Below are 18,477 nucleotides of genomic sequence, written 5' to 3' on the forward strand. Positions count from 1 at the left end.
CTAATCGGTTTCACTTCCACAGGCAGAAGCCAGTCAAAAGACGAATGTTGCAGCAGTTTTCGGCAGAGTGCCTAGTTTCGGAAAGTCCTTATCACTAGTGCAAAGGCGGTCAACGATTTATTTATTTAGTTTGTGTGTGTGTGGGGGGCTGTTTTCGCAATGCACATAAATAATGTGTCGATTTTTTTTGCGGCGCATCGCTGAGGTTTCCTGAAATACAGCCCTGCCCCCAATAATAGTGATCTTATAATAACACTCGGCGATTTAAAATTGACAAACACCAACCTTTTAAGGAGATGTTGCGTGTGCTTTCGAGAGCAATGATTACTGACCATGCCCAAAACAACGTGAAGACATTTCAGAAACATATAGGGATCGCTGCTCACACGTGGCTCAGGCATGTGAGATGACAACTCCTTATGCGCTAGTTGGCCCTGCTTGTGATTACAGCAGATTGGTGCAGAATATAGGTGCTCCGTACATAATAAAGAGGGCAGTGGGCGTCTGTCCGTGAATCACAGCGCGGAAATCAAATCGAGAGTTTAACCTTTTGTGCTTCTCTTTATTAAATCATGTTGCTAAATTCCGCTGGCAGCCGTTCCTGTTTTCGGTTTGGGAGGGAGCAGAGTGGAGGAGAAAGGAGAACTAACAGGCACTGCCATATTGTAATAAAAGCTAATAAAAACATTCGTAATGTATTTACAGACTACTCAATCGTTCTTATCCAATTCCTTTTTTTCAGAAAAAGTTTATTGAGAACAATTCAACCTTTAAAAATGGGGCATCTTTCATGTTACCAAACAGGTGCCCTATCTTTTCAAAGGATCTCAAACCTGAAACGTTGACGGTTTCTCTTACGCCGTCTAACCAGCGTTTTCTGTTTTTGTTTCGGATTTCTAGCATCTGCAGTCTTTTTTCCCAGGGATATATTGGTTGAAAATCAACTACAACTTCACTGCAGGGAGGTACTTTCAAATCGTACCGATGAGTTTTCTCCTTGTAGATTAGCTAATTTGCAATACAAGGTGCTAGAACAAATTAAACAGGGTCAAAATTCAGCTCATTAACTGGGCTCAGCTTCTGGGCACTCTGGGGTTAGGTTCCTACTACAATCCGTAACCCCTGGATAAATGCACACACAGAAGCTGTAGGTTGATTCCTACCATGAGAAAGCAGTCCACGTGGAAGATTTGGATCCACACCTTCTGAAGCATAAGAGGTATCTTGCAGTGATGCATAAAATATCTCACAAATGCATTTGATGCTCAGCAGGTCAGGCAGCACATGTGGAGAAAGAGTTAACAGTAAAGGTCAAATCAGTGACCTTTGTTGTCCACAGATACTGTCCGAGCTGTTGGGTATTTTCAGATTTTCAGTATTTTGCTTTTGGATCATTAATGAACCAGCTGAGTAGATTAATAGAAAATTAATCAGCAGCAGTTTGGCTTAATCACCTAAATCAAAACATAATGGGAGCACAACACGGTACAGGAGTTGTAGGACCATATACTGAAGGAAAACTTCACTGCACCTTCAAATGACACTTATTCTATTACATCTACAGTAATTCACTGTTGCTTGAAGTATTTGGGGATGTCCCAGGCTTCTGAATGACTTTTAAACCAGATACTTTTTCTAAACATTACTTTCAAGAAAGTCAGCAAGTGGGGCAAAGGAGTGCTATAACTGAACTGCCTTTGTGACCTTAACTTTGGGTCACAGATCAATATGCTTTCAATGCAGGCTCACACCAAATAATAATTATATTCCCAGTGTCATAAAATAGTTCTGAACAAAGTTCAATGAAGCAAAGCAACAGAAGTACACAAGTTACCTGCCATTTTTATTTTCTGCATTCACCAAAACATGTTACAACATTCAAACTGGAGTTTCCCCCCCCACCCCCAAACTTGAACTACACAGGATTCTTCATAGCTTGCCTGTGTCTTTTCCCCTCGGTACAAGTTGATTGTACTGTGGTACAAGTTGATTGTACCACGGTACAAGTCTCAGAGGTCTGTGATTCATTAGACACAGGCTGGGCATGGCATGAATCAAAGCAATTCATAGCATTGCCTCCTTCAACAGACCTCAGTTCAATGAGGTAAAGCCAAAACCAACAAGATTTTTCATTCTTCTTTGCTACCACTATGGTGTATCTATTGTACTTCACCTGTTGCACACGCTCCTTACTGTCCCCTACCCCTTCCCACCCCACCCATCCCAACAAATCCTCCTACTGTTGACTCCTGAGACTTTGGCTGGATTTTTAGCAACTTCAAATCTGACCTGCCCCCTTGGGCTCAAACAGATTAATACAAGTTGCTGAAGGGACACATTTTCTGTAGTTTTTATTGTTCTCTCATCAGCAACAAGACACTGCTTTCTCTAGCTGTGGGCTGAATCTCAACAAGGGTTCCAAGTGAAAAGGCTGTACATGGCCCAAAATGAGGAGAAAGATATTTACATCTTTCACTTAACCCATTTTCTAGCCCACGTTCCAGAGTTTAACAGGAACAGTGACCCAGCACATCGAGTTAGTCAACGTTGCCCCAGATTACCAGGTTTGAACTGTAGGTTCAATAAACTGATGTGGAAAACCACCTTAAGAGTGTCCTGGTCAAGGCAGGTATTATTTGGAAAAAAAAACAAACATAACTGATTCCAAGAAATCAGGGCTATTTACGACATCTTTACATAACATTAACATTTTTTTTTAAAAAAAGGTGCAAGATTATTGTACAAGATCTCAATTTTTTCTGTACATGGTCAAATCTGCAAAAACAGACCAAAACTCACTGTCCAAATTCAACAGACAAAAACAAGGATAATAGTTTTTCACTTCAGTAAGAGAAGCAAAAGTATAAAAGGCAAGAAATGAGACTATTCAGTTATTGATATAGTGACCATCAATTATAAACATCAATATAAACACTGAATAAGATCCTCAGGCAGATGGTCCTTTAGAAGACCCACAGAGTTCTCTGCCGGTTGGCATCCTAAGTGCTGGCTTGCAGTACAGTTTATAACTTGGGCAGTATACAAGTCAGATTTCTGTCCAAAGCATCTATTTGCGGCATGTTCGATGTGGTGTCTGTTTTTTCTGTATGTCTATCCTACACCTGCTGCGCTCATCCAACCAGGGTAATTCGAAGTTCCTGCAGGAAGGAGAAGAGGCAAGTCACAGGGGGTTTTACACTGGGATTTCACTGGTCTTGCCCTTGAGCTTTTTTTTTTAAAAACCCATTTTTTTTTAAAAAAGCTCATTTTCACATAACTTACTGCACCTTCAAGAATGAGATGCTAATACACCTCTGCAGTGATCCATGTGCCAGCTGATCACTGATGCTACAGGACTTGGTGATTTTTAAACAGAATGTGAGAATCTATTCTAAGACAAATGTACGGAGAATCTAAACTATATTTTGATGGTGGTTTTCTTTATTCATTTCAATTTATATCTTGGGCATTTGTTGTTTAAGAAAAGAATTAAGTACATCTTTTACTCTATAATTGCTTTCATGCAAAAGTCTGATCTAGTACATCAATCTGAAAGAACTTACATTGCTTCCATCAGTGATATTCAATTCTTAATTTCCAGAGGTTTCATACCTGCACTGTTCTACCACCTGTTTCATATATTGACTTCACTAGTTTGAGCCTTTGCCTTTATACCAGTCACAGTTTTGTCTCAAGTCCTCTGTGTCCTATTTATTTTGTTGTATACGTGCAAAGTTCTCTCATTGATTGAAAAGCCAAATTTCTTAAGTATTGCATTATAATGACCCCCTAATATTAGGGCATTGCATTTCCCGGTTCTTGTCTGTACCTTCACTCTACTTTAAAAACACAAAATGGTGACTTTAGGTGAAAAGGATTCAAGTTTGCCAATCCAATTTTTAGAAGCACAACAGTGCAAATCAATATTAATTGCCATCCTATTTCATTCATATGATGGCTAATGTAAGCACTCTAAAATATGCAATTGTGGGAGTGAGGAGCAGCATTTCATTGAGATTAAAATGGATAGAGAGTTGCACATTCTTCAGCAATTTTTTTAAATGTGAATTGAAACTTGACTGATATATTAAATCATACTGAACATTACATCAGTGTCAGATTACTTTATTGCACATCAGTGTAAACTTACTGTTGTGATAACTTTGGTAGAGGTCTCCCAAAAGCCACCACAGGTAGGAACGGGGTAATTACCAGAGATTCCACTACAGAATAGAGACAAAAAAAATTATTATTTCACTGGACAAAAGAAAGTAGTGTCTGCTTTCAAAATAAAATACAATTTTGTTTGAGGCGAAGGTCTCTTGTGGATCAATCAGGATGTGGGCGTAAGTGTCCCATTTGCAAAGACTATTCATCTCCAACACACCTACAAGTTGATATTATCTATGATAGTCTTAAATTCAGTATTTAAACCTACCATCATCTGGTTCAGGGAAAAATGACAGGATTTCTGGCTCCGATTCCTGAATTCCTTTCTTTTTGTACATGCGCAGTTGCAAACGTTGCAGCAGCCTTTGTTCTCTGATACGCTGAATATCCCACCTGAAGAGAAAGTGCAAAATAGATATGATACAAACACCAAAAGTGCACATGATTACACTTGAGGTTGTTCTGTAGTGCCTGAAAACTAATGTAATGGTGTCTCACACAGGGATCAGTTGTTTACTCAGCACCAGCCACAAGAAATAATTGTGCATGTACCTTTAGACTTCTGAGTGCACGCAGGCAGAAAAATTTATGATAACCAATGCTGCTGGACATTACTTTTACATTTAATGAAGGCTAGAAAGTTACGTCCTTCAGTAGTAACAGGTACATTCACTTTTATCAAAGCAATGCACAGTGCTGTAATCAAAATCCAGAACATAAACAGCAGTACTGAGATATTAAAATTCTTCTCAAACATCAGTTATAAGACCTAACCAGAGTACACAAAGTAACCTCACTTTATCAACAGCGTATTCTAGCTGGTGAACCTCAAACATTTTTTTGCAATCTTCAAAATCTACTTGGCTTGAATTACAATGGCTGTATATAACTGGCACAATTGAATACACAAATTCATGATTAAAAACTGTAAGCTCATCTCAAGTGTCACCAATATCCTTTATGAAGAGAAAAAAATAGTTTGTATATGAAAAACTGGATTTAAAGTGTATGGAAATGACCTTCCCTAGAAACCTGAATTGCCTTCTGCATTTGTAAAGATAAAAGTAGGACAAAAGAAATAGGGCTTTCCCCTATCCCCAGTGGACAAGTGTACTAGTTCTCAGCCTAGCCTTCAGACCAAGTGTTCCCTATCAGTGAAATTTACAGCTATCTCAAATAGATTACACTACTGCTTCTTAAAGCAAACCTGCAGCTCGACTGCAAGAGAGTAAGACAGTTAGATATCTGCAGGCCAGTTCTTTCTGGTTTCCCTGTGAAACCTCAGTGTGATTGAACAACAGTGCAAATAAAAAGGAAAAGAGTGAATCTTAAGATCCATCTCCCTTAAAAAAAGTACACTCCTGTAATAGTAATAGGTGAAATTTCTCTCAACAAACAGCAATCACAGGGTTCAAAGCTGCAGCCTTTGCAATGGCATTGGGCCATAAGATTGCTCAGTTCTGTGATTCCCACTTACCCATGCCTGACTTGTCCAGCTACAGATGGGTTTCATTCACGGACCACCGCACATTTAGTTAGGTCAGGGTCTCTCTTGGTGACTGGGAGGCATAGTCATACAACCATACAGAATGGAAAAAGGCCTTTCAGCCTGTGAGTCTGTGCCAACCATCTAGCATCGATTTCTACCAATCCAACACTAATCCCATTTTATTCTCCCCACTTTCCCATCAACTGCCCAGATTCCACCTTTCACCTTGGGGCATTTTACGGTAGTGAATTAACCTGGCAATCGGCGCATCTTTTGAGATGTGGGAGGAAAGTGGAGCACTCAGAAGAAACCCACATGGTCACAAGGAGATTGTGCAAACTCCACATACACAGCACTGGAGGTCGGTATTGAAACTGGGCTGCTGGAGCTGTGAGGCAGCAGTTATACCAGCTACACCACTGTGCTACCCATATGCAGAGCACCAGAAAGCCTTTGACGGAATGCAAAACTGGGAATGGAGCTTTGACTTGTCAAACCCGTCAAGGTTTTCTTTTTCCAAAAAACGATTTAATAGTCACAATGGAGACATTTAAAAATGATTAAGATTGAAATTAAAAAGGAATTAAAACATGAAAAATAGATTGGTTTGTGAAATAACTCAAAACCCAAGGTTTAGAATGCCCATTAAAGTCAATGGAGTCCTCAATCCACGTGGTCTCACCTACAGTCCAGCAGCCGAGTACAGTGATAAATGCAGCATCACTGGCCAAGCTTGTGCTAGACTACATTTAAAATGCTAGGTCATAGATCTGTCAGTTTATTCAGCCTGGCTAGTGATTACCCCTAGTGTGGGTGGGTAGTAGGAGAGTTGGGGGAGGAAGTTGATGCGAGGCAGGTAAATAAGTGGGAGGAAAAGGAACCATTTGGAATGCTCAAGAACTGGCATTGATTTGATGGGCAAAATGGCCTCCCTCTGGTGTCATAAGAAATACAGGTGTATAATTATTTACTAATCATATCAAAAACATAAGCTAGTCAAATTTGCAAATGGTTTATAAAATACTAACTTCTGAGATATACCGAGGCCTCACTTACCGTTTCCTTCTTTTCTCATCAAGCTCAAGTTTTGCATGTCGCTTCGCAAACACACAGTCATCTAAATTCTAAAATAAGCAAAGTCAATAAGTGAGCAATCTCAGGTCTAAAGTACTGCAGTTAGTATTCCCAGAATCCTGCATGAGTTTACAATTGAACCAGCTGTAACAGTGGAAGCCAGAAATGGCCAGTTTTGGAATGTTCTCTTTTGTGCCTCTTGGGGAGGTGAAGCAAGGGAAAGAATAAGGAAACAGGAACTTTGGCATGGCAGGGAGATATTATATTACTATAAACAATCCACATTTAGATCATTTGCATGGGAAACAGTTATTTATACAAATTCATACCAGAAATCATGATGCATTTATTTACAGCAAGAAAAACTGAAATGTCCCTTTCTCAATTGTATTATAGCATACACAAGAGCATACATAAATATACACGCACAATGTGCAAGGTCACTAATAGTTTCATTCCAGACTAGCTACAATTAATCATGTGTTGATTGTTTGCGACTTCTTTCAGTCAGCCTTACTAAGGCAATAAAATATTTTCCAATACACACCTTAAAATTTTTGCAGATATTTAAAATGATCAATCTTTTAAATATTAGATAGATTTTCAGAATACAATCAATTTATTTTAAAAAAGCCAAAAGAGAAATAAACAATTTAAATGGATTAAATAGCATAATTTTATCTGGAAAAAATATCATATTGCCATCGGTGGAGTCATGCTGTGAACAAATTGGCTGCATGTTTTTGCATTACAACAATGACTATACATCTGAAGAGCTCCACTGGCTGGGTTGTTCCGAGATCACAAAAGACACTATATGAATACAGTCCTTCTGATCTTAGCCTGATTGTTACAATAATGACCTCTAAAGTATGCAGACTCTGGGCATGACAACTCCAAAGTGAACAGCTATTCTAAAATGAAGTTTTCTGCTGATGTTTGACAAAACAATCTTTGAAATGGGAGTTGTCATTTCAAGGAACTCAAAAAAAGAGAACTGATTAATTTGAAGGGTATTTTGACAAAATACATCTTGCTAGAGTGAAGAAATTTCTAACACTGATTAACTAATAGCCAAGTTTGAGGAAGTAGGGAACCCCTGCTAGCATCCCATGTTTTTATCTGCTACATCTGATACACATCCTGCATGAGATTTGCGGGTAATAATGGGAGGAAAAACTGGCTTTGGCTGTGTCGCACATTGTTTCTATACATTGGAAATTCAAAGTTTTGAGTTCCACCGTGGACAGGCTCCAGGCATTAACTTTTACAAGCCAGGGTTGAATTCATCAAGCTCAGAAGGTTATGAAATTGTAACTTATTAAAAGGGTCTGAGGAGATACAGAGAAAGTACTCCCTCTGGTTGGGAAGTCCAAGATCAGGGTGCATTAGTCTAAAAATTAAGTCAAGCTTTTTAGGAGCGAAGTTAGGAAATAGATCCACATGCAAGAGATGGTAGGAGCTTTCTTCTGCAAAAGGAGATTGGTTGAAGGCCAAATGTTAATTTTAAATGAGATTCACAGCTTTTTTGTTAACTAAAAAGGTAATAAGGGGAAAGTGGCAAGGGAGTTTGATTACAAAGCAGAGATGATTCCATTGAAAGGTGTAAAAGGCTCGAGGATCAAAAGAGTCTACACTACTGTTTCCCTAGGGCTCAGAATATGTTGTTGAAATTAATTCTTACAAAAACAGAAAAATACAATGTTGTTGTTAAAATGTAATGGTCAATACTTTTATTCTCGATTTTTGAGTTGGATGCCTCTTACTAATTCACACATCTACCATCTCCAAAACTAACTTGTTACTATAATTTGCCAATGCAAAGCAAAAACAGAAAAAAGCTTTTATAGCAGCTTTCAAGCAGAAAAGACATTATAGGAGCATACCCCAAGCCACAGAAAATGAGATTGGAACAGTTAAAGTGGTAGATTTTAGGAAAGATTATTAAAGGAGGAAAGGGATAAAGACAAAACTTAAAGATGGAATTTCAGAATTTTAGGGACTTGGCTGCAGAAATCCACCAATGACACAAGTGATTAAAGTCAGGGATGTACAAGAAGCGAATATCTCAAAAGCTTTGGAGATGGTTACAAGAATATGGAGGTGGGGAAGCTACTGATAGATCTGGAATTTTAAAATTGGGGCACTGCTCATGTGTAATCATTATTAGTGAGCAGAGGGTGATGGATGAATGGGACTTGATGTGGCAGGACACAGGGAGCAACCTTGGACGTTTGCAGAGGGTAGAAAGCAAAGGACCAGTTGGGAATATTCATGTCTGGAGGTAGCGAAGGCATGGATGAGGATTTTAGTGGAAGCATTGAGGCTGGGGCAAAGTGGAAAGAGATATTTGTAGTGCTGATGCAGATGTCTTCGTGGACAGTTCCCAGTGACAGGGATGGAATCAGCAGGATGGGAATACATTTGCAGAAGGACAGAAGTCATCCAACTGTGGTTTTCCAAATATTTAATTGGTAAAAGAAAAATCTACTTATCCAGTACTAATTCAGAAAAAGTCAGACAGTTCAAATGTAGTGGAGTCATGAGAAGTGACAAGTAACATAAAGCTGGCTGTCATCACAGAAACTATTTTCAGATGACATTCCCACCATCAAGAATCTAGGACCTTCACCGAAAAAAAAATTCACAGCTCCACAAAGCTAATTCTCAGGCTTAGTAAATGAGAACAAAACTATATTCAGAAGATTTTAAAGCATTCTATTAACATCCTTATATCCAAAACAACTGGTTTATTCAAAGGCCTGCAAATAATTGGTGGAAGCTCTTAATGATGAGTAATTCAGTCTGGGTGATTGGTTATGTTTATGATTCCGAATTATAACTTTGTCAAGCTGTAATGGTGCAGCAACGTACTTCTGCCACTAGAGGCAGAGTCCTTTGCTGACATGGAATTCCTTTACAGCCAACTGACCATTCGTTTTGCATTGCAACATCACACCAGAAACATGGATCCAAATATTGTTCATCAATAATCCTTACAATCAAACCAGTAAGCTATAAATGGTGTAACAGGACCACAACCAGTACAAGTATAAAATAGAGCAGAACATCTCAAACATCTTATGGTGACTTCTGCATCTTAATGATAAAAAATATACAGACATTTTGTATTGAATAAAACACATTCAACAATGAAAGGTGTTTAAATACTGTGCAGCAACAGAACAGTACAGTACATGCTTCACACCCAAATGCCCATTAGCTATTGCAGGCACTATGAATGTAGAGTGCTCAAGTTTAAACTCCTGGGTCAAATGGGGCTGCAACCTTAGTTTAGGAATGTAGCAGCAATGCAATTATGTCATTAGGCTAGTAATGCACAGATCCAAACTAAAGATCTGGCAAAAAACGTCAAATACAAACATATCACCTGCAGAAATAAATGATATTCCTGACCACATTGCCCACATCCAATGAATAAATTAAAAAATGAATCTTTGCAAATGGGAGGTGAAGAGAATGAGCAGCCAATAAAAATCTGAAAGCCAGCTGCTGCATTTGTTAACAGCAACAAACTACCACTCATATTTCACACAACAAAATGTCTTATAGTTCTCTACATTGTATGATATGGGTGGGAATAGGCCACTGCTACAGTGAACAGTTAGAGGAAATGACCAAGACTATAGATGTAGCTACCAACGAGGCTTAGATCTGGATTGGGAGGCAGCAAGGCAATGAGTACAAGCATCATTTAGTACATTTATGTAAGAAACTAGTGAGAGAATTTTCCATGTTTCCACAGATCAAAAGATTAAAAACAGCACATTCCAAATGCATACAAAATTAGAAAAAACATCAATGATTGACACTGTGCTGTAGATCTTAAGACACTGTTGATCTCCGGACACTAGGCATGTTCATCTTAATGTTTAGTAAACATTAATTTTTCACTCCTTCCCTAATCTGGGATCAAATACTTGAGCTTTGAAATAAGGTAGCTAGTACTATGGAAGCATCCAGTTACAAAGCACAGTTTGGATGCGTCCGAGACGAGATGGGACATGGAATCATTCCATGATGCAATTATGAGCCAGAGCTGGAACTTATTTAGATGAAGATAAATCATGTTAAAGCACTGACATAAAACAGATGGAGAAAATTAGCCCAGAAAACAAGATAAAAACTATTAAATGTTTCTGTGGTTTGATGCTGTACCTCAAATATATCATCAGGCTGCAGGTCTATGAGAGGCTCCGCTGAGTGCTCTTTCCAGGATGGTACTACAAAGAGGAAACAAGATTTAAAAAAAAACACAAGATTAAATATTCCCTTTGAAAGACTTTACTGCAGGGTTCAGTGGAGCTTATTCAGTCAGCAAAGTTAATACAATCTAGACAGGACTCTGATGTTAATTCAAAGCACAATATTTCCTGCCTTTGCTTACTCTTCTGAACAACAAAACCCAGGATTTAGCCCATGAGAAACAGGAATACTGGTGGACGTGCCATTTGTCTTTCTGATGAGACCCCACCTGCCCTTTCAATTGGATGTACAAGATCCCTTGGCACTGTTTTGAAGAAGTGCAGGTGAGATTTCCTTGATGTTCCAGCCAATAGTTATACCTCAATCAACATCACTGAAAAAGAAAAATGATCTGGTCATTATAACATTGCTGTTTATGGGAGCTTGCTGTACAAATATGGACTGCTGTGTTTGCTACTTTCCAACAGTGGCCACACTTCAAACGTACTTAATTGGCAACAGAGTACTTCAGGATGATATGAATTTTAACTTTTCAGTACATGATCCCTTTCCCATTCAGAAGAATATTTTGACATTTTACTGATTAAAAATTTAAAACAAAATACTGTAAACAAGAAATATTTCTTTGCTTCAGCAAGCTTTCAAATACAAAACAGCTCAATACCTCAAGTAATATTCTTTTACTGTGGTTCATTGTATATATAAAAAAATTACACTGACAGATACACACAAATGATTGCCAACTCTCACCTTTCCCAAAAGCAGGAAATAACCTGTTTCCTGTTTGTAAACTGGGCCAATCCTGTATTTCTCAATGCAGTTTGAAAGCACTGATGTACTTGCCAAGCAGTGAATTCCACAGCCAGGAAGATGGGCATTTTCCTCCCTTCCCTATTCTCATTCCCCAGTAAGACAAATGCCTCACATTGAACATTACCTTCATGGTGGCTCCAGCAAGAGCCCCATCCTCAATATATATTCTCCTACATTCTCTGCCTGAGGAGCAAAGGTTCATGAATTTGGGATTTGCCAGTGCTTATTGCATAGGTCTAAGAAACTTCTTTTTTTCTAAAATAATCTGTTATAATTCATTTAATACCGTGGCATGGTATTGTAGCAGTTAGCGTAACGCTATTACAGCACTAGCGATCAGGGTTCATTTCCTGCCGCTGTCTGTAAGGAGTTTGTACGTTCTCCCTGACTGCATGGGTTTCCTCCGGGTGCTCCGGTTTCTTCCCCCAGTCAAAAAATGTACGGGTTAGTAGGTTAACATGGATGTAATTGGGCAGCACAGGCTCATTGGGCTGGAAGAGCCTGTTACAGTGCTGTATAAATAAAGTTTAAAGTTTACTCCAGCGAGTTTAATTTACTCCAGAATCTGAGCAAACTTATGATCAAAATTTTGGTCACAAGATCAAATTTCTAGTCTTGCTGAAATTAGACAATCACACCCTGGCTACTGTCTGCTCTCAGTACCCTGGGTTAGGCAGGGAGAAAGGAAAGTAGTTTTTCCAAGGCCAGAGATGCCACTTTTGATTGTTATTCAGTGACCCCAGGCACGAAAGGTGCTTGACTGCTGGAGCCTCAGCCTATAAGCCTCATTGAGCACCATCTGGAACCCCAACATATACTGTATTTTGTTTAAATGTGCACTAATACACATTTAGATGAAATACAGTATATAAAGCCAGAAGCTACCTGGTGCCAATGGTTATATAAAATGCAAAGTTTCAAAACTTACAGGAGATGTGAAGAAAAGAATTGCATTATACCAGATGATCTTTACCTTTAACCTCTATGTTTTTGTAGAAAACCAAGCACTTTTGTTACAACCTATTAAGTCACACAATTAAGAAAATGTGAAAGAAGGTCTCTGCTTCCCATTGTGCCTATTAACATTGGGGGAGTTACAGCCATCACATTCGACAAACTGTCATAAAATGCCACATACAAAAACAGAAAATGCCTGAAACACTCAGCAAGTCAACAGCATTCGTGACGAGTTAAACAGTTAATGTTTCAGTCATTGATCTTTCATCAGAACTAGGAATATGTCCTCATTCTGACAAGAGATCATTGATCTGACACATTAGCTCTACTTCTCTCTTTACAGATGCTGCCTGACTTGCTGAGTATTCCCAGCATCTTATTTCAATGATAGTTCCCCAGCAACTGCACCTTTTTGCTTTTCTGTAAGTATCACATCAGGGCCAAATAGATTAATGAACTGTATCAGTAAACAAATCGGAAGCATTTCTCATCTTTCTGTCCTAGAATCATTTGGCCAATAATGTAAAAAAGCACCTACTTAAAAGACTGATTTCTCCCCTCATTATCAGGCCACTTACTGTAGACATTAGGGCCTCTAGATTGTCATGCTCTTTATACTAACTTGCTACAGTTTCTTCCTTCTTGGGTGAAGGTTCTCGAAGAGGAGAGGGTGGCCGCTGATGCCACCGACATAGGTACATCTCAGTGGTACAGAGGTATGGTTCCTCTTCTATGTCATTAGATATAGACTGGTCTTTACTGATGGGAAGACCTGGAGTCTTTATGGTGGTTGAAGGTTTGTGGCCCCCCTCAGTCTGAGATTTAGATTTCTCTGGAGTTTCTTTACTTCGCAGTTCTCGTTTTGAGACTTTGTCGGGTAAGGGGCTGCTTGATGCCTGTCGGAGCTGAGAGGATTTGGCCAGCTTTGTCCGCACTCTCGAGAATTCAGCCGCGAGCTTTTTCACTGGTGCTTTCCTTTCCGTTGTTCCGAGCACAGATTTCCTGAAGTGAACACAAGGTTCATAAGTAGTTTAGTTTTCACAAAGTTACTTACCAAACACATACTCAGATACCAAACACAACTCCTTAACCAGCAAGAGTCACGGACTTCTGTCCTATAGTCATTATGCACGAGATAGATGCTTTTATTTGCATTGTGAAGACTAACCAAGGTATTAATAAACAACTGTTTATTAAGAGAAATTACTTTTCTTGCATAAGAGTTGAAATGGATTCAAAAATCTAATCATGATCCTTCATCTCAACCTGGATTTTCTTTCATTCATAAGATGTGGGTGTTACTAGCAAGGTGAGTATTTACTACCCATACTTCTATATCCTCGATAAGATAATGGTGAGCTGCTTTTCAGAATTGCTGCCACCTACGTGATAAAGCCATTCTCACAGTACTGTTATGAAGGGAATCCCAGGATTTTGACCCAGCAATGAAGAATGATCATCACAGAGGCAACCAATAATTTCAGTGTGCTTTTGGTTTGGGGATTGGGCAGGGAGAAAGAACCAATGGGCCAAGAATGGGAAAAACAATATCAGAAGAGGAATCACTTCACAAGGTAGGAAAATAAATTCATCCTTAAAGCTTTCTTTTCTGCAAAGTGCAACCACATGCTTTAGTAACAGCGAACTTGCGTAACAATTATATTTCTCATTTCCATGTATCGGATATTAGTGTTCTGGCAATTGTTGATACTTAAATCCACACAGCTACTCGTTGTGGCATTTAGCTTTGCTGTCTCACTAATACTCTGCCTGAACAGAGGGACTAATACGTGTGGTGTGGTGTGGTTTGGGGTGAGAAATAAGGTTCTCCCCTCATTTTCACTTTTCATCAGGCACTGCGATCAGCATGGATGAGAATGGTTAAGAGCTGCAAAAGGTAAAAAGCCCGAACACAGTGAAGAAATAAAATACTGTTATGTCACGCCAGATTGGAAATGCAGGAGAAAATTTCACGAAAACCAGCATCTTGCCAGTGTCCTGCTGAGGAGCAAGCAGGTTTCAATAGTTCGTATGGAACTAGAGTTAGAAATGCAAGATTCCTAAAAACCAGATTTTTGTTTTACTCTATCAATGATCTTAACCTACCTATTTTAATTGTTAAAACAAACACAATTCCCATCCATTACAAGTCTATCCAATCCCTACTACACCCCAAAAGGGAAACCATATTGAAAGTAATGCATAGGGATAAGGTACCACGATTATAAAATACCTAGTTTGTCTAAAACATGTTCCCTCAAGAGAAATTGACGCCATAAATCATCCCATTGCCTTGTGACTAGAGCAGGTCCATTAATAAATGCTTTATTTTTATAATCCTGAAACATCAACTGCAATGTACCAGAAATATTACATTTCAGTTAATTTTATCTTTAATATTCTTTTATTTAAAAAGACACCCATGCAATAATCTACTGTTTATTAAATTTGTTGGGGCAATGGGGCAAGAGGAAGAACATTCCTCACATTTACCACAAATTAGCAATCTACAGTTAGCAGCCCACACCACCCTCAGTAAAAAAAAAAGTACCACACTAAATTTATGATTCTGCTTATAAGAAGTACTAAGTACCTTTTGTAACCCTTCCCCGAATATGTTTCTGTTTGATTACTCGGTGTCTGGGTCAGGGGTTGTTCAGGAGTCATCTGTTGATGTTCCGGCTGGATTTTTTCTGGTTCTGTTGCATTCTTCTCCTCATTCCCATCCACTGCTGGAATGAATCGATGCTTGTCCTTATCATTCTCTTTTTTCACCAGCTGCATCCTCCTTTCCATGCGCTCAAGACGAGCAAGAAGCTATAAAGAAAATTAAAGATCTCAAGTATCCTGTGTTTTGAAATACACATTTTCATTTGTTACTCTATGGTGGAATCATATCCAGATTTGTTAAAACCAAGCGTAGCCTTCAAGTGAAGCAATACCACACAGCATGAAATGTAATTGGGTTCCCAATTTAAAAAGTCATTAATTCCATCATTGTCTTCATATTTCTGGTATAAATACCCAAGAAGATACACTTGCAACAGCACAAAGTGTTAGTTACCATTGATTCAGTATACCTTCCTTGAGAAAAGTGCTTTGCTGCACAACAGGTTTCGGTGCTTGCAACCCAAAATCAAATATCAAGGTAAACTCATTGTATCACTGCTGTTAAGCCTATAACTGAACAACTATCTCAACAAAATTTTGAAAAAATGAACTCCCAGCCACCAAAACAAGAAATGTTACATATCCGATTCCCAATGCTCTTTCCCACATCAGGAAAAGTTGCAAATTTAGTGATCCTTTCAGTGGGTGGCTGGTGCTTATTTAAGACAGAATTGGGACCACCGTAGAAGTTTTTACTTAAAACCCATGCTAACAATAGAAAGTGACTGTAGTCTTATTAAACAGACCAAGATTATTTTTGGCCTCCACCATTCCTTGCTCCCTTCCATTTTATCTCCTTTAAAATTGAAAAGGGCATATTCCATCCCTTCAAGCAGAAATAATCCAATAAATTACAAAGAAAAATGTCTGAATGAAAATGCAAATCTTAAGGATGGTGAAACAGCATTTCTTACCTCAATCCTCCTTCCCCCAAATACATCTCAACTGCCATTGATACAAAATGAAAAAGCAGATACTAAAGTCAAGCTTCCTGTAGCATTCCTATTATGACTGTGCACCAATCTACTTAGACCAAAAAAAATTCAAATGTACAGTGACAAAACATAACCTTTAGATTAGAAAGAAATTTTAGCTGGTGAGTGGAGGTAAAATTATTAGGGGAAAAAATTTCTAACCTGATAGCCAGCATATACAACTGCTATTTTTGTGCACTAAAGACTTCAAATGCACTGTTTGTATAGAAACTTGAGATCTAAAATAGGAATGAAACGTAAAATGGTTTTAAGGCAAGACGGCCTTGAGAAAAGCATTATACAACTGATGTTGCATAATTTTAATAATGATTTTAATAAAAATGAAGACTTGATAAAAAATAACCTTTGACAATCGAATAATGCATTGTAACAAATTGCACAGATGACAGCACAATGTATTTGTGCCTTTTTCTTAGATGCAAATTGAGCCAGGTTTGGTGGGATTTTGTTTTACAACATCATTAAATATTCTTTGGCAAAATAGACACCGTAACCAAAATGTTTCCCTTATTTATTGATGATTGGAACACAAACCATTGAGTATTAATTCAACACTTAAACATAACAGTTCAAGAAACATACTTGTACATATGAGGCATCTCTGTAAATGGCAAAAATACTGAAGAGCACCATGGGCAGTGCTAATTAAGGCCTATCAGAGAAAACATATGAAGAAATGCAACATCTGAAGCCGCCCTTTCGGTGGATTTGAGAAAGAAAGAAATGGAGCTCTTTCTTCCAAAGACTTTGAATTACAGGCCAGGCTGGAAGATAGCCTGAGATGGGCGGTGACGTCATCGCCGCGCGCCGCCCTGGCCGGCCAGCCCGACGCTCGCCCGTGACACAGGTGCAGCCTGGGAGCTGTAGTCCTGGAAGCAAGCCGCAGCTGTTGCCCGGCAATGGGGAAGAGGGGGAGGGCGGGGACTACAATTCCCGGCGCACGCCGCGGCGAGAGGCGACCCGTCTCCCTCCACCATTTTACCAGACTCTAAGATGGTTGCCCGCCGCCCCAGCACATTCAACGCCAGTCATTGTCAGAGCCGGGGCGCGATTTTAACGCGGCCCCGCCATTTTAAGTTCCTCACCGTCTCTTTCTCCGCCTTCAGCTCGTCGATCTCCCTCTCCTTCAGCTGGAGCTGTTGCTGCTGCTGCTCGATGAGGTCGAGCTGCAGCAGGACGATCTGCTTGAGGCGGGCGCTCTGGCTCGGGCCCTGCTGCTGCTGCTGCTGCGACGACGGCGGCGGCGGCTGCTGCTTCTTCACTTTGCCCCAGTGCAAGGCCTCCAAGCCGGGCACCGGAGCTATGCCTTCGCCTGGTCCCCGTCCAGCTCCACCACCGCCTTCTCCGCTGGGCATGGCCGCCGCCCGAGCCCAAGCCGCCCGCACTCCCTTCGCCGCCTTGCCGTGCTCGCTGCCGTTCACCTTGCGACCGCCTTTGGTCGGGTTCTCCCCGCCGGATGCCACGGCCTCTCCGCTGTCGTGCTCGCTGGTTGCCGCCGCCCGCCTCTCGGCTTCGGCCACCCCGCCCGGCTGCTTCAACAGGCCCGGCTTCATGGTCATGGCCCGCTGGCCCTCGCCGGGCACAGGCTCCGCGCCGGCCCGCACCTGGCGGGCGGCCTGTCCCCGCTTCCTTCGGCGGCCGATTTCCCCCCTCGGAGGCTCGGCGCCTCTGCCGGGGCTCGCAGGCGGCGCTGCTGGTTAATGTTGTGGTCGGGGCGGAATCGCCCCCCCTGCGCTGCGGCCCGGCTGCTCTTTATTCAGTGTGTTTTATTATTAATTCATTCATGTCTGTGCTTGCCCCGCTTCCCCCGGCCCCGCTCTCTCCTACCTCCCACCCCCCAACCCACCCCGTCCCCTCGCTCCTTCCTCCCGGTTTGTTTTCCTCTGCCTCCGCTTGGAGTTCGCTCGCCGACTGCGCAGGCGCTGACCCGCAGGTTGGGTGACGTCACACGTACCGAGCTGTGGGCGGAGTCAGCAGCGGAGCCTTCGCCTCCTCAGGAAATGCAGATGCTGGAAATCTTGGTATTGGTTTATTATTGTCACTTGTACCGAGGTACAGTGAAAAACTTGTCTTGCGATCCGA

The 18,477-nt window shown here is 40.5% G+C and overlaps 1 protein-coding gene across 1 annotated transcript; it reads right to left on the reverse strand.

Moving 5' to 3' along the window:
* Positions 1 to 595: 595 nt before the first annotated feature.
* LOC127583073 (male-specific lethal 1 homolog) lies at positions 596 to 18,278 on the reverse strand. Its single transcript, XM_052038810.1, has 8 exons — positions 17,481 to 18,278; positions 15,324 to 15,547; positions 13,353 to 13,732; positions 10,913 to 10,977; positions 6,716 to 6,783; positions 4,439 to 4,563; positions 4,151 to 4,223; positions 596 to 3,158 (listed from the first exon to the last, which is right to left on the reverse strand). The coding sequence occupies exons 1-8, from the start codon at positions 17,952 to 17,954 to the stop codon at positions 3,068 to 3,070; spliced, it is 1,500 nt and encodes a 499-aa protein (XP_051894770.1). The 5' UTR covers positions 17,955 to 18,278; the 3' UTR covers positions 596 to 3,067.
* Between the last annotated feature and the right edge of the window lie 199 nt (positions 18,279 to 18,477).

The sequence above is a fragment of the Pristis pectinata genome, chromosome 25 (genome assembly GCF_009764475.1).
Source record: "Pristis pectinata isolate sPriPec2 chromosome 25, sPriPec2.1.pri, whole genome shotgun sequence".
Classification (NCBI taxonomy): Eukaryota; Metazoa; Chordata; class Chondrichthyes; order Rhinopristiformes; family Pristidae; genus Pristis; species Pristis pectinata.

Coding starts and splice junctions, on each gene's coding strand:
- LOC127583073 (XM_052038810.1), bottom strand. CDS start 17,954: ATGACCATGAAGCCGGGCCTGTTGAAGCAGCCGGGCGGGGTGGCCGAA. Junction 13,733..15,323: donor TCGGGGAAGGGTTACAAAAG/GTACTTAGTACT, acceptor TGTTCACTTCAG/GAAATCTGTGCTCGGAACAA. Junction 4,564..6,715: donor GATGAGAAAAGAAGGAAACG/GTAAGTGAGGCC, acceptor CTTTCTCTTCAG/GTGGGATATTCAGCGTATCA.